Here is a 14,605-nt window from a genome sequence, read left to right as displayed (position 1 = left end):
TAAACATGGAGATAAAACCTCTTAAGGCATAAGCTATGGATTAATACAACATCTATACAAACCACCAAATTAAAAAAGAAGTTTGCAGCTGAGTCTCTGAGCACACAAAGGTTTTGGTCTGGGATATTTAGGCCTCATTATGAGTCAGTGGTCACCTGTGCTCAAGGCTAATTCCCTCCAATCCCACTGACAGCAAGGAGCGCTGTGGGTCACCTCCGCAGCAGCGCTTTCAGCAGCAGGCAAAGCCCTGCACACACTCCCAGGAGAGCCAACGTGCAGTTCCCAAAAGCCATGGCTTTATGTTTCCTGGCTTCTGTGCATTAAAAAATTAAACCTGTCATGTTTGATATTTTTTGGTTTTGCACACTTAATTTTCCTGAATAAAGATAGAAAAAAAAAAAAGCATCCTATTTCCTGGGAGACTTAAATGGATTGTCACAGAGATGCAGTAACATCAATTTGAATTTATAACATGCTCTGAGTCCTCAAAGTTGGTTACAACATAATCACAGAAGATATTCTCCTGCCTTAAGATAAAAACAGGAGAGTTTGCAAGCTTAAGTGTGCTCCCATTTTCCATACGCGTTATAGGAACCCAGGCTCCTCTCATCATCAGAAATCCTAGTAGAAAAGTCACGGTCTGCATTTATAAAATGCAGCTTTAACTGCTTTTCCTTTCTGATTTTCCTTTCCAAAGATGCCAACAGCATTTTTCCTCATCAAGGGTAAAGCCCAAGGCAAATGGGACATTTAAAAATAGCCCTAAGGAGACACTAGTGCACAAGACAGACCTTGGGAATTAGCAGCAATACTCTGCATTTAGAAGTCCTTTAGCTCTGAAGAACAAAGATGAACTTTGGAAGAGTGAGGAATACCAAGAAGCCAGTGAGCTCACTTTGATATCCATTTGAAAGGGCAGGGCACACTGATGTCTACAGTGGTATTTCCAAGAGCATCCATATCGAGGTTGCCTCTACTTCGGTGTAACAAACATAAGAATGAGCATCCTTTTCATATATTTAGAAGTCCTTTAGCTCTGAAGAACAAAGATGAACTTTGGAAGAGTGAGGAATACCAAGAAGCCAGTGAGCTCACTTTGATATCCATTTGAAAGGGCAGGGCACACTGATGTCTACAGTGGTATTTCCAAGAGCATCCATATCGAGGTTGCCTCTACTTCGGTGTAACAAACATAAGAATGAGCGTCCTTTTCATATATATATATATTCATTTCTTTTAGAAACTTTAAATTAACAGCCACAGAGCAGCTAAGACATCCCAATGATGTAATTAGGGGTCTGACCAGGACTACTTTACTGCCTTAACCTGTAGCTGACGCAACCCTTTATAAGAAATAATTTTAGAAAATTGATCTTGTCTGAAAGAGGGCTCCTGTGACAGAAGCTCTTCATTACCAGCCACGCAGCACTGCTACAACATCAGCTGAGCTCATTTCTCGGGACACAAAGTTTTGTATTGCACTTTAAAGAAAAAAGAAAAAAGCCTGAACAAGCATTCACCATGCTTTCCAAATGCTTAACCTAAGGGCACGAGTTACTGGGGCAGGTGGGACCATTAGGCTTCTCCTTCATTTCTGCCACCACTCTGACGGAGGTGAGCTTCTGGGGTTTTCTTCTGCTCCAGTTGTTTGAAGGCTGTTTTGCAGAGAGGTGAACCTTGCTGCACAGCCTGAACACACAATAGGTTGGCTGCATTCTGATCTTGAGGACAAAATTCCCCTGCTTCACATAACGGTGCTATCATGTACAAAGGCGATTGCCATCCCTCAGCACAACTGATATCCACACCCTGCAGAGAGGTGGGCTCCAAGGCTGTGTGTGCCCTTCAAGCCCACATCTGACAGATTCATCCTCTCTAGCTACCGCACACTAATATTACAAATCACCTAATCATTCCTGACAGCCAGCTTATGAGGTCTGCAAGTATGGGCATCTGTGACTGCTTCGTCCAAACAAACCATCTTTGACCTATTTTAAGAAGTTTTGTTGTTGAAGACAACTCCCTTCAGAGAGGTGCGAACATAACAATGAGGATCCACACTCTGCTGACCAACTTTCTGGCCCTGGAACCTTCTCAGACTTCTGCTCATCCTGGCTCCTTCTCCCTCGGGCCAGAAAACAGCATACCAACAGGGTTCCTACCTGCAGGAAGAACAAGTGCTGTGTGATTTCCTGAACCAGTTCCTCCTCTGCATTCTCAGGATAAAATTTGGCCAGGAAGTGAAAGGTGACGGGCTCCTCTGTTGGAACATCATGATCCAGAACCTGTGGGATACAAGAGCCATTCTCAGCTACTCCTTCCAGCTTCTTCAGCGCTCTGTCTCTTGGAGTCAAGACACAGTTCCCTTCTGTTCAGATCAGCACATCTTTTGTCAGGCATTTTAGACATCTAGAACAGGCGGACCAACCTAAGTAGTTCAGAAACAACAGTTAAAAAAACAAGCAAACATTTCTGACACCCATAATGATGCAAGAAAACAAACAAGGCAGAAACAAACGGCATGCGAAATGAGACAGCAAAGGTTGATCCTGATCTGCTGCGCGCATATTGCCTCTTCCAAACCCCGCAGAGTGATGCTACATCCCACCACGCCACCATCTGACTTTCTTGTGGTTGCCCTGCACTGCCTCCTCTTGTATTTCAGTGTTGTTCCTCGCTACCTTTCAATTGTGCTGGCACCGTCCAGTTCAGATTCACATTAGTTTAAAGGCTTGGCATGACTTGCAAGAGACACACAGATGCCCCTCAGCGCCTCAATTACCATCTGGTTTTAGTCTAACATCCTTCGGATGCAAACAGAACCACATCTATTGCCTCTCTAACCCACCCCTCAGCAACCTGGGGGTTTGCATATTTGGGAAGCGTTTCCTCCCTTATCTCCATCTCCTTTTCACTCCTCTGGTTTTCCTAAAGAAAGAGAGCTTCTTAGCTCTTTGTACATCTCAACAACAAAAGCCAAGATGCAACTTCGCTTTTCCCGCTAAAGGTTTTGTCATTCAGGGGCATAGAAGAGAGACTTTTAGGTTTCATTTACATTGCAGCCACCCTGAAGCCCAGCATCCCAGAAAGGCTGTCTCCAAAATGCCTCAAGGGGATCCGGTGTGCATGGTCTGAGGCTTCACAGCTCAGAAAGAGCTGGGGTGGGGGATGTCTGCCAACCCTTCCCTGTTTGACTTACAGGCACTGTGGGGATGAGATCTAAACACACTTCACCCAGTTCACTTTGATACCACACATAACACAATCGAAGAAAGAGGGAAAAAAGGACAATCTCCTTTGTCATCCCACATGACCTCTCCAGGGGAATTTGGTTCCAACCTTCTTGTCCATTTTGAGCCAAGCCACCGTATCCTTGATAGTGTATTGAAGCCCGAAGAACCAGGTTTCTCGGAGTCCTAGTGTCCTGCATACTAGATCAAACAGGTCCTTCCCTTTCCACTTCACCTGCATGAAAGCAAAGAGGAAGCAGAGTTACAAAGACGGATTTCAGAACTTCATCTCCGTTCAACCCAATCTGTCCTTTTTTCACCTCACAATGCCTTTTCGAGCATGGGGAAGGCATCTGGTACAGATATGGAAACATCCTAATGAAGCATACTTTATATCCTTCCATCTGATCTCATCCACTGATTACCAGCTCCTCCCTCACTAGGGAACAGAGATGTGATTTTTTTTCCACCCCTGCAATGACCACTGTAAATAAAAGCCCCCCTGTTTCTTCCTCTGGCAACCCACCGACATTCAACAGGGGAATTGAAGAGTCTGTTGAGGTTGCTTTTGAGCCATGCACTGCTATGAGCAGCCTATTTCCAGCAAGAAATAATAATCCCTCTTAACTGCCCTTTAGTGGCTTTAATGTCCCTGCCTATAGTCCCAGGAAGCCCTGCACAAACTCCGGTATCAGCAAAAGGGTTTCACAGACAAGGGTGCAACATGCTCCCGAAAATCCCAAGTGAATCGATCTATGTACGAAGTGAGTTCATCCAGAGCTACTGACTCTGCCCAGGTAAAAGGGAAAAAGAGCTCAGAAAAAAAGAAATTATCCCTGAAGTCAGCGGTTCTCTCACAGCACATTTTGATAGAGTCAAACTGCGTTTTCTGCTGAAAACATTGATGACAAAAGCAGCTCAGGAGCAGAGAAAATTGGTCCTGCTCAAAGGCCACGTCCTTCGAGCAATCTTGCAGCTGCATCTATGTTGTTACTGAAGTTTGCTCATAAAAACATAAGGCATTGGGAGGCAGAAAGGTGAAGAGGGACATAACACAGATGAATCTAATATGCCAAAGCCACTACTCTAAAGCCCTAGGGCAAAAGGATCTCAGCACATTCTCTTGTCACTACAACTCAATCTTGGTGCCACCTGGACAGCATCAATATTAATGCTCAGGCACGGCAGGGACTGCTGGTGCGGGTGACGCGACGCTCCCGCTGTCACCCACTGCCGCCTTGTGGGCAAAGCCGTTGAGGACAAACTTATTGCCATTCTGCTGCTTTCTCCCCCTCCCAGCTCACACACACGCACACTGACAGGCCCAGAATAGACTAAAGCAAACGCTACCCTCCAAAAAACAACACCCCAGGATGGCTCGCCACAGCCTCTCCGCAATTCATATCAAGCGCCGTCAACACCTCGAGGTCAAAAACACCAGGAGGAGCAAGTTTGCAGCGCTGTAATTATAAAACCCTAATTTCACACATTTAGCTAGCCTCCAGTCCCCGTGATGAGCTCCAGCTCGGCACAGGATGGCTCAGATTGTGGAAGATCTTTTCCTGACTATTATTTTAAGAGGGAGGTTAATTCAAGGGTTCAGACAAAACAGAGCGAGACACATTTAAACAGCTATTTTGTACCATTTCTGTAGGCACATAAACCCAGGCTGCCATCAAAGGGCTATTTCTTAACTAGAATTAAACTGCTTTGCATAAAGCGTTATTGGTTTTTTTTTTTTCTTCCTGCAAAGATCACATTTCAGCGCATTGCTTTAGAGGAGCGATCGGTGCCTGCACGCACACAGCCCTGCACCAAACCTTTCCCAGGACAGGCTCCCACATGCTGCTGACAGAAGCGTCTCCTCCCCGGACATTGCTCCACATCCCATGGGATCGGTGTTTTGAACAACCCCAGAGCAACCCCACTGAGTCCCCCTCCAGCTGGGATTTCCACTGGCTGCAGCTCCCCACCAAACCACCCCTGCGGAGCTTCACGCAGGCACCCAAACCTTATTCACTGCGCTGCACCAGCTGGCATGACCCAAAGAAAGATCTCCTCCTGAAAAGCAAGCTGGCAGTTAATTTCCGAGACCAGCAGCAAGCATTAAAGCAAGAACTTTGTGCGTTTCCCCTCCTCACAATTTTAATTTGGTGATGGGAATATTTTAAGCGTTTGCTTTCTGCTGCTAGATTTTACACTACCACTCTAGCATTGCACGCGTACGTTATGGCAGAAATATATATTTAACACTCCTGGCTGCACGGTGCTAAAGTCTCCAACCATAACATGGCACAGACATCCTCCCCGACTGTGTTGAACTACCTTCATTAAATATATAAATGGAACAGCAGCCACGTTTATTTCAACATACAGGACTTCGTTCCACACCTCGGTACTTAAAATAACGATCTGCATTCGAGTGGCATCTTTTGGCAGCTGAACTCCAACTGTTTTACAGACGTTCAGGACCTCAGCCCTCCTTACCCTTACCTGATAGGCCTCGTATCATTAACTGCCACATTTCATGGCCATAAACCACGAAAAAGACAGCCCCCCAGGCATGGGGAGATGGAGAGAGCTGCTGTCCAAGGCTGGGCAGAGAGCCTGGGGAGAGCTGGCCCAGGCTGGCAGCTCCCCTTCCCATCCTCTGCCCACAACACTGTTCCCCTGCTCTGCCCTAACGTGACACCTGAAGCACAAAGTTGATTTTGCAAGCCATTATGAGCTCCTGAAAACAAAGCAAAGAGGCTTAGAGGAGAAAAGTCCCCTCTCAGCCATATGCCGGAGTGGCTGGCACAATGCTATCATAAAGCTCAATCTCCCAATATAAAGCTACATCGCAATAACCTTAACCCAACCTGCAGAACAGAGCCGGATGCGATCACGTCACTTCAGCATCCTCGATCAGCTGCAGGCGTCACCTCTTGCATTTGCAGCTTTGCTTTCTCCCATTAGCACGATGGCAACACAGGTTGTTAGATATATTCAGCGAGTCGTTGAAGGAATATGTGGACGAAGTGCTTTATAAACAGCGTAAGTGCTGCAAGGCTGTTATTCTGCAGAGCTGGAATTTATGTTCTTTACTAAGTACAGAGTGCTTACAATTTATCAGCAGAGCATTTTAAGTAAACAGCACTAAACACTTAAAACTCAGCAGCCAGTGGCTAGAATAGAGTACTTCCAGTACGGGTTATTGGCATCATCTTTTTCTCCAGCAGAGGCATCGCATTTGGCATCTATTAACAGGGTTTGCATTATTTATTAACCTGCACCAAGAGTAATTTCCAACTAGCAGGCAACTGGACAATTTATTTCAGTGCACAACCCTTCTGTCAAGTTTCACAACTGCTCCTTAGTTAAAGAGTCTACAGACCAGCCACAAAACACGAGCAGAAGGGTTATGAGATCCCCTCATCACAGGGTGACAAGGAGTGACGCCAAGCGCTACAAAAAATGGTCACAAGAGGGTGCAACCATCCTGCACAGAGAGGGTTGAGCAGGGGTCTACAGAGAAAAGTGGTTCCCAAAACCCACTGGCGTAGGGCTGATGCTTTTCTTCCAATGCTGTCAAATTGAATTTACGCCAGCTAGGTGGAAAAGAAAAAAAAGAAAAAAAAAAAAAGGACTTCTTTTAACCATTCAAGATTAAGGTTCCTCGCACAAGAAGCTCTCCTTGGACAACAGGGAGATGCCCAAAGTCCAGGGACTCAGCTGTCTGGGGACACCGGAGGGAGATCTCACCTCCTTGTCATTGCAAACACAAACCATCAGAGCTTTGGCCATCCCTGGGGTCAGGCTGGGGAATAAGGGCACAAACAAGTGACCAGAGGACGTTAGGGCAGCACTCACCAGCTCAGCCTGGGCCTGCTGCCTCCCAGATCAAACTCATCGCAACGGTCCCTCCGTACCCCACACAATGCAACTGCTTTGTGGGAGGCAGGGTATTGGGTTAAAGCATGACCTTGAAGAAATTACTAACATCTATAAAACATTTTACTGCACCAATTCATTCTTAAATAATGCACAAAGTGGCTTTTCACCTTCGCAGATCATTTTATGAACTGTTAGCTCTCTGCCAGAGACGAGAAGACAGCACAGAGCCCCTGTTGTGATGACACGACAGTCTAAAAACACAGAAAAGGGGACCGAGCCCCAGAAGCAACGCTCGGCTTCCACCATGTGATGTTATTTCCATTTAGAGGCAAGCCTTAAAAAGAGGATGCGACACCTCCGCACTGAAACAGGGAGGGAGGTGGCAGAAGGGAAAGCGGCTGAGCACAGCACCCCTCTGCTAACCGTCTGGGAAACAATAGCTGGGTAGGCTATTCTGGGTAGGTATCTGTTCTTCATCCCACCAGGAGATGCCCAAACCAATCACGCACAACAGTTTTACCACTGAAAGGGAGATAACTTTGAGACTGCAGAGCACATTTATTCCTCCTTCTGGATTTGGATGAGAACAGGAGTGCCACAGACAACCATCTATTTGGATTTAAAGCCCATTTGGAGCAAACGGAGAATCAAATATGCAATATTCTTTTTTTTTTTTTTAAATAACTGATGTCAAAAACTTTCAGTTGCCACTTATGGAGCCACAAGACAGGGCTGTAAAAGTTATTTTTATTTACTAATGCTACACGACAACTCGATAATGAGCTTTTAATTAAAATCTATTTCTGTTAACCACTGAGGAGGCCAAAAACTCGCCCAGGCGTAACAACGCAGATGGTGCAGCCAAGTATGTTTTGTGGTGTCTGCCCAAGACAGAGACAGAGCAGGATATGCGGGAGAACAAGCTGCTGCTGCTCTGTCCAGCCGGCACCAAAATGAGTGGGAGAGGCGGAGGGGACAACAACCGACGACGTCCCAAAGCCTCACCTCACCCACAAGGTGGGGTTGCACAGTTAACGGGTCAAGCAGCAGCTCAAGGCAGGGGAAGAAGCTCCAAGAGGCCAAGAGAAGGATCTAATTCCTGCAGGGACCTCGGCTTCCTGTGCCAAGGATGCAGAGAGACAGAACATTAGATGGACCTGCCTCTGTGCTGCTGTCGCATCAAAGACCACGCAGGGGAGCGATCCCAGAGCCCAGCCTTACCTCTGGGTGGGAGCTGACTGCTGACAAACACGGGGGTATTTCAGCACAAGCCTGACCTGCTCCGATGATCTTCTGCATGCTGATGCGCTCTGAAAACAGCTTACCCCAGGGAAAGCCAAACTCAGCTTTAGGAAGCCAGTGTTGTCAGCCTTAGGAGAGAGGGTTAGCCTTGCCCAGCAATGGCAAATTTACTTCTGAATGAAGCAAGGCTAAACCATGGATGCTGTCAAATGCCTCTCTTCCAGTCTTAAGGGCTGTTTGATTTTCTAATAAAGTGCTGCCTCCCAGCTTCAAGCAGATTGTTTCCAGGGCTGCTTCCCTGTTCAAGTACTTTTAATTTCAAAAACCACCTACTTGAAGGCCACTGCCTGTACAAAGACAGAAATAAAAAGAAAAAAAAAAAAAAAAAAAAAGAGGTATTAAACAGCATCAAAACTAGAGTACATACCCCAAAAGAGAAAGGTGTGTTTCTGTCCCAAATACCTTCCCTCCTTCCCCTTTGCACCAACACACCTCCTCTGGATTAACCACAGAGGCTGAGGACTGACAGTGGTTTTGACCCATCTTTGGAGGGAATTGGATAACATGGCATTTCATAACCAGCTTAGAAGAGGCTGCAGTGGGGCACACGGGATCCAGAGAGCATTTCAGATGCAGGGTGCCGGCACAGAGAAGCCAAAGAGGATCTGTGTTCGTAAGTCTCATGTGACTTGCGCACAGCTTAAGGGAATGCAGAACTGAGCCTCACCAAGCAACACATCTCTGAAAAATTAATCCCCAAATGACACTGTTGTGAATCAGCAGAATTTCCAACTTTTTTTGGCATAAACCCCTCCCAACACAAGAAGTGAGAAAACAGCCCTTACCTGCCGCACCTCTTATTTAAAGAGAGATCAGCAGCAACCAAACAGCACAAACTCTTGAGCGCTCGCAGAGAGCCGACACAGCATCAGGGCAGACGGGCGTGCTAAGGAACCAGAACATTGACTTGACAGCTGGTATCCCAACAATTTACTGAAGATCATTTCGTAGCTGAGGGGGATTATTTCTCGCAGCTTTTTAAAATAGCTGGTACTGCCCACAGATTCGTCTTTTCCAGTTAACTTTCTGCCTGCTTGCAGAAGCTTAGCAGCATCGAGAAAGGTCACTGCCCCTACTAGCATCACCGAGCTGCTGCTAAACGTCTAACTGTGGATGGAAGGATCCTTATGAAACCCCTTCCAAGTATTCGGCAAAGCAGAAGGAAGCTGGGGGCACTCTGCTCCCCCGTTTCCTTCTCTTGCCTTTTTATTTTGGTGCAGTGATTGGACAAAGCTCAAACCTTGACCTCAATTTACAGTGTCAGCTCTTACTCAAAAAATTATTTGGCCCCAGATTTTCACCGCCAAATCTTCGCTTGCTGCTGTTTCAGAGGATGAGCTTTTGCAGCTCAGCTACATAACTCCCTACGTCTCAAAGTCTAACGCTTGGCTGCACGCTGCTGAAATTGGGTCTTGTCTACTTACAAGTGAACAGAAAAGCTTTACCGCCAACCTCATCCAACTGGCCCTGGATCAAGCGGGGCACTGGGCTAAATAGATCCCCTCCAACCAAAATTATTCTCTGGGGAGAGAGAGAAGAACAGCTTAAGCACTGAAGCAGTAACAGGATGCACGTTTACACCAGCAAATACATCAGTCCAAACTTGCTGCTTGAACGCTTAAGCTGTTTCTCTAGATTGGCTGTAAAGCTTTTCCATTCATTTTTATCTTAAGACCCAGAGAAAAGGATTAAGACCAGGAAGCAGCTGGGCAGCTAGCTGTACCTGCCTGGGGTAAAACCATCCCTGCAGAAGTCTCAGGTCCAAGATCACAGGCACAATAGAAAGAGCTAAAGCAAAAACACACCCTTCAGAAAAGATGCTGTGGCTCCGGAGAGCCACTAACCCAACTGACCGCTGCAAGAAGAAGAAATGGGCAAAGACATGCACAAGACCAAAAGAAAGATCGATGGATTCTCCTATCAACCACAGAACTTGGTTCTTGGAGGAAAAAAGCCTGCACATTGGAGAGCATGAGACCACCTGACACCCACCATGCTATGCCACCACCATCCGTCTGGCGGGACAGGATGAACGATGCCTCGAAGACATGGACTCAAAACTACTGCAGGGTTTTAAGACGTTATGCCAGAGATAACTGATAACTGACTACCTCATCGGGAGAGGCACCACCAAAACCACATTACCTTTGCCACATTGACTACATTAATTCAGTTCAGGGCCACCAGCAGGAAGCAGCACCATCGGGGTGGCAATGGCAGAGGAAACCATCAGGCATGGCAGGCATCTGGCACTGCGCTCCGAGCCAATATCAAGCCATTAGTGCAAGTACCACACCCTGGCAAGCTCGGCTTTACACTACTGCCACTGAAAATAGCTTCCTGAATCAGTACTCGAGCAGCTTACCACCTATCGCAGTGTTAAACACAGGAGAACATCCACATTAAATGTCTTTCGACACGGTTTCTCTCTCGTTCCTCTCCCAGCACAGAAAGCCAAGGGACTACACGGGCTATTTGAGGGTGTTCTCAGGAAGGTGGGGCAGTTAGGGATTGGTTTAACACAGGGATTTTAAAAGCTATGCAAATGTCTATCCTTCCTCAAGGTGCTATCAATTAATTAGGTACCAGGCTTAAATAGCCACAATGGAAGTCAAAAGGAAGGCACTCACTTTGTGCCTTCAAGATTTTCCCAAACAAATTCTAACTCTTTAAAGCAAAACCCCAACTGTGATTACTAAGCTCCATCACTGTGTTAGAAAGATTAAGATTTCATTTCAACAAATTATTTTAGATTTAGGCTCAATTTAGAGACATCATTTGCAGAGTAAACAGATGCAAAGCAGGTTTAATCTCTTAAAATACACAGCTGGGAATTTCTACAGGGCAGACTGAAAAATTAGCCCAGGAAAACAAGGTGGCCCCCCCCAGCAGCTATGGTGATGTCAGAAGAGGGACTGCTGGGTTGGGAGCCAGGGCTCTACAGTTTTCACTGAGCAACCTTCAGTCCAGCCACCAACGCCAGAGCAGGTTACGGATTCAGATCTCTCAGCTGCTCCGCACGCTGTCCTCAAGGGCTGGGGCAGACCTTGCTAGCCCCAGATGCTCACCGCACTACCCGGCCAGCCGCTGCCGAGCCTTACACCCCGCAGCCTCTGCCACTTCCAGCTGCCTGGCCACCCTCAAGGTCTTGGGCCTCCGCTGTCACCACCCCGAGGTGAGGGCATCGCTGCTGTCCTGCACGGCGGGGAAGCCTAACTCGTGACAACACAGAGCACACCTCGAGAAAGGTTTAAAGAAAACGTTTAAAGAAAAAACATCAGTTATATTAATCCCACACAGAAAAGCCGCTACAGCAAAGTGCTCGTTGCTCAAATGTGTTTACCAGCAACGCGATCAATATCCGTCCACGAAGCCACCATTTAATCTATGCTAAAGACCAGCATTGGCCTCCCTAGAATGGCCACACACCGCCTGGACCACTCACCAGCCCAGGCACCCAGCTTCTGGAGAAGGAAAAGGGGGGAGAAAGCAACATGGCAACAGGAGCAAGGCTGGGAGTGCAGAGGTAGAGTATGGAGACAAGCAGTGGTGTAGTGGGGTAGAGGGAGGACAGGGGCTTTTGGAAGTGGATGGGATCGAGGGCATGACAAGATGGCACAGCAGGATGACAGAAATAGAATAGAAGAGAATCATAGAATCGTTTAGGTTGGAAAAGACCTTTAAGATCATCAAGTCCAACCGTTAAATCAGCCTGCTCTGCCCGGAGCGCAGCCTCTCCTCCTCAGGGACCTGCAGCCCTGACCCACAGAGGATGCAGGAGGGAGCAGGTATTTCCCACTGCCCCACCCTGCTCCCAACACTCACCTCACAGCTCCCCAGGCTCAAGCGAAGCATGCTGCCTGGGACGGCTGCAGAGCAGGCAGGGTTCCCTGGGCAAGGCCATTTGAACGGGCAACCTGCGGTGAAGCCAAGGTGTTGGTGTGGATTAGGCAGCAAAACATTCCTGCGCTCCTTCTTCCACCTGCTCAGCTGCTATTTATTGAGGGGGTTGAAGCAGGAGGCAGGGAGCAGGCTCCAGCACACCAGGTATGTACCAAAACCCAACCAGAGGCACAACCCAGGACTGCTGGCCTCGCTGAGGAATTGCTGAACCCCCAGCTCATTCCCTCGGTGGACCCAGGAGGTGCCTGTGGCCGGAGAGCAGCACCAGCAGAAAAGGGAGGGACAAGCATGGGCAGCAGAAGCCAAGAAGCAGCGGTGTTTCCCCTTGCCCGGCTCGGCAAGGAGAGGAGTATACCCAGGAACAGGCTGATGAGACCTCCAACAAGCCACCGGCTCTCTGTCCCTGTCAGCACCAGGTAGCATTCATGGGCTGTAAAAAACACATTTCAAGAGCCCCCCAAAGAGCACAACAGCAAGACTCCCGCTGCACCTCCTTCCACTAATCCTCTAAAGAGTGCTCGTGCAGCAGAGGTTTCACCCTCCCCAGCCTCCTGCTCAGGTCAGCAGTCCTCCTTCCTGCCTGAAGAAACCCACCGCATCGATGTACACACAGATACTCGGGCAAACATTGTGCTGTTCTCCCGTTTCATCCCTCCAGGGCTTCAGCCTGGCAAACCATCAGACAGAGGCCAGATCCCTTCAAGGAGGAGCATGGTCCTCCCCAGATCATCACCTCTCCCACCCCTTTGACTTTCAGGAGGGGAAGCGAGACCACCACAAGATCTGCTCCTGGCTCTAGGTCCCACTGCGAGCTACCATGGTGAGGACCAAGCCAAGCCCTTTGCTGGGCCAACCTTCCTATCCCCTCCCTCACATCAGCCCCAGGGACTCGAGGCTGCAGGGTGTGTCTGATCCATCAGGCATTGGGCTTGGTGCATTTCTGCAGAGTCAGCAAGCCAAGGAGCTTTCCCCCAAAGCCATACAACTACAAGACACAGACGGGGGCAGAGATGCGGCCAGGGAGCTGGACTGCTTGAATAAAGCTTGAATAAAACTCACACCTCAAGCTGGGCTGCCCTGTGCTTGAATAAAACACACCCTGCCTGTGCTAAGCATGGTGTGGAACGCCCCCATCACCCACCTGCACCCAGCTATTTCCCTTCCATCCGCTTGAGCACTCTGCACCAAAGGATGATGCTTGAATTCCCCCATGCATCCCTTGTGCACTGATTCCGACAAGACATGGGAGACCCGAGCAGGACTGTACATGCAGCTTGTGAGCTCCTTCCTGTGCTTCTAGGAGGGCTGGAGAGGTCCATCTGCAGCGACGAGCTTTTTTGGCAGGAACTTCCCCAAAAAGTCATCTGAAGAAGCACAAGTTGCATGTTCAAATCCCACCCGAGTGTGCTGCTTTACCGCTGTACAAATCCCCTAATCCCAACTTGAAACATCAAGCGGCTGCACCATTAAAAAAAAAGAATTATTTACTTTTCATCATACATTATTGCTGGCAGCCTTGGAAAAACATGCAAGAACAGAGCCAGGACACCTAAACTCTCCTGGCAGCGTAACGGTGGGAAGCTTGCGCGACTACTGTCTAAAATAAATCCTTAATCCCTGGGAAAGGCAGAAAGTTCTTCAGAGATGACAACAGTTTTCAGGAGCAAGAAAATTTATGACAACAAACACCCTTTGGCTTACAGGCACTGGAATTCCATCAAGACTGGGATCAGGCTAACGAAATATAAAGTATTAAATAAAAAAGTTCAGACGTAGTTTGGTTAGACGTAGTTTTTAATCTTTGTGTGTCCAGTCCCTCCAGACTGGGTGAAAACGCAGCAACAACAAACCAGACCCTTGGGGCCTGACAGTGACTGCCCAGGGAAGAACATTTCAGAATTACCAAGGGCCCAAAAAAGGAAAGTATCAGAGAAAAACCAGGCAGGAGCAGGCACCAGGACACAGCCCCTCCCAGAACACCCTTTATCCGCAGGACTGAGCTAATAAGTCAAGAAAACGACAAAATTTCATCCCCATACATTTGTGGAGCGCTTTTGAGTTGAACCCTCGTGGATTCAAGCCCCGGCCTCCAGACAGCTTCTGCTGGAGCAGGCAACTACAGCTGTAACAGCAAAATAAAGCGGAATTATAAAGAAAATAAAGGCGAGCTCGGACCGGGATAAAGGCGAGTTGCACGGCCCCACTGTCCCACCGTACAGCCCTCCGTGACCCCGCACCTCCCACCGGCGGCCGAGGAGCCCGCCCAGCGCAGGCCCCAGAGCCCCCCCACACCC

At 48.1% G+C, this 14,605-nt stretch overlaps 2 protein-coding genes across 21 annotated transcripts in view; one reads left to right on the top strand and one right to left on the bottom strand.

Annotated features, from left to right (window-relative positions):
- The window catches only part of NF2 (neurofibromin 2), a 57,708-nt gene extending 43,262 nt beyond the window's left edge, over window positions 1-14,446 (bottom strand). For 2 of the 20 annotated variants that reach the window (XM_035898293.1, XM_035898291.1), the window contains exons 1-4: window positions 12,234-12,395; window positions 8,328-8,695; window positions 3,340-3,465; window positions 2,163-2,285 (exon numbers count right to left, since the gene is read on the bottom strand). In XM_035898293.1, the coding sequence (XP_035754186.1) occupies window positions 2,163-2,285; window positions 3,340-3,465; window positions 8,328-8,405 (327 nt within the window). In that variant the 5' untranslated portion in view covers window positions 8,406-8,695; window positions 12,234-12,395. Of the gene's footprint in view, window positions 1-2,162; window positions 2,286-3,339; window positions 3,466-5,050; window positions 5,090-6,091; window positions 6,804-8,111; window positions 8,225-8,327; window positions 8,696-8,840; window positions 9,112-9,193; window positions 9,295-12,233; window positions 12,643-13,452; window positions 13,777-14,350 lie in introns of those variants that run through there. The other 18 variants (XR_004842516.1, XM_035898287.1, XM_035898294.1 and 15 more) reach the window with 18 other exon arrangements.
- NIPSNAP1 (nipsnap homolog 1) overlaps window positions 13,956-14,605 on the top strand; it is a 5,415-nt gene continuing 4,765 nt past the window's right edge. The window contains 1 exon segment of the mRNA XM_035898380.1: window positions 13,956-14,060. Coding sequence (XP_035754273.1) covers window positions 13,956-14,060 — 105 coding nt within the window.

Source organism: Egretta garzetta, unplaced genomic scaffold (genome assembly GCF_000687185.1).
Source record: "Egretta garzetta isolate BGI_Z169 unplaced genomic scaffold, ASM68718v1 scaffold7, whole genome shotgun sequence".
Classification (NCBI taxonomy): domain Eukaryota; kingdom Metazoa; phylum Chordata; class Aves; order Pelecaniformes; family Ardeidae; genus Egretta; species Egretta garzetta.
The sequence above is the reverse complement of the archived record's forward strand: the minus strand, read 5'-3'. Positions and strand labels throughout refer to the sequence as shown.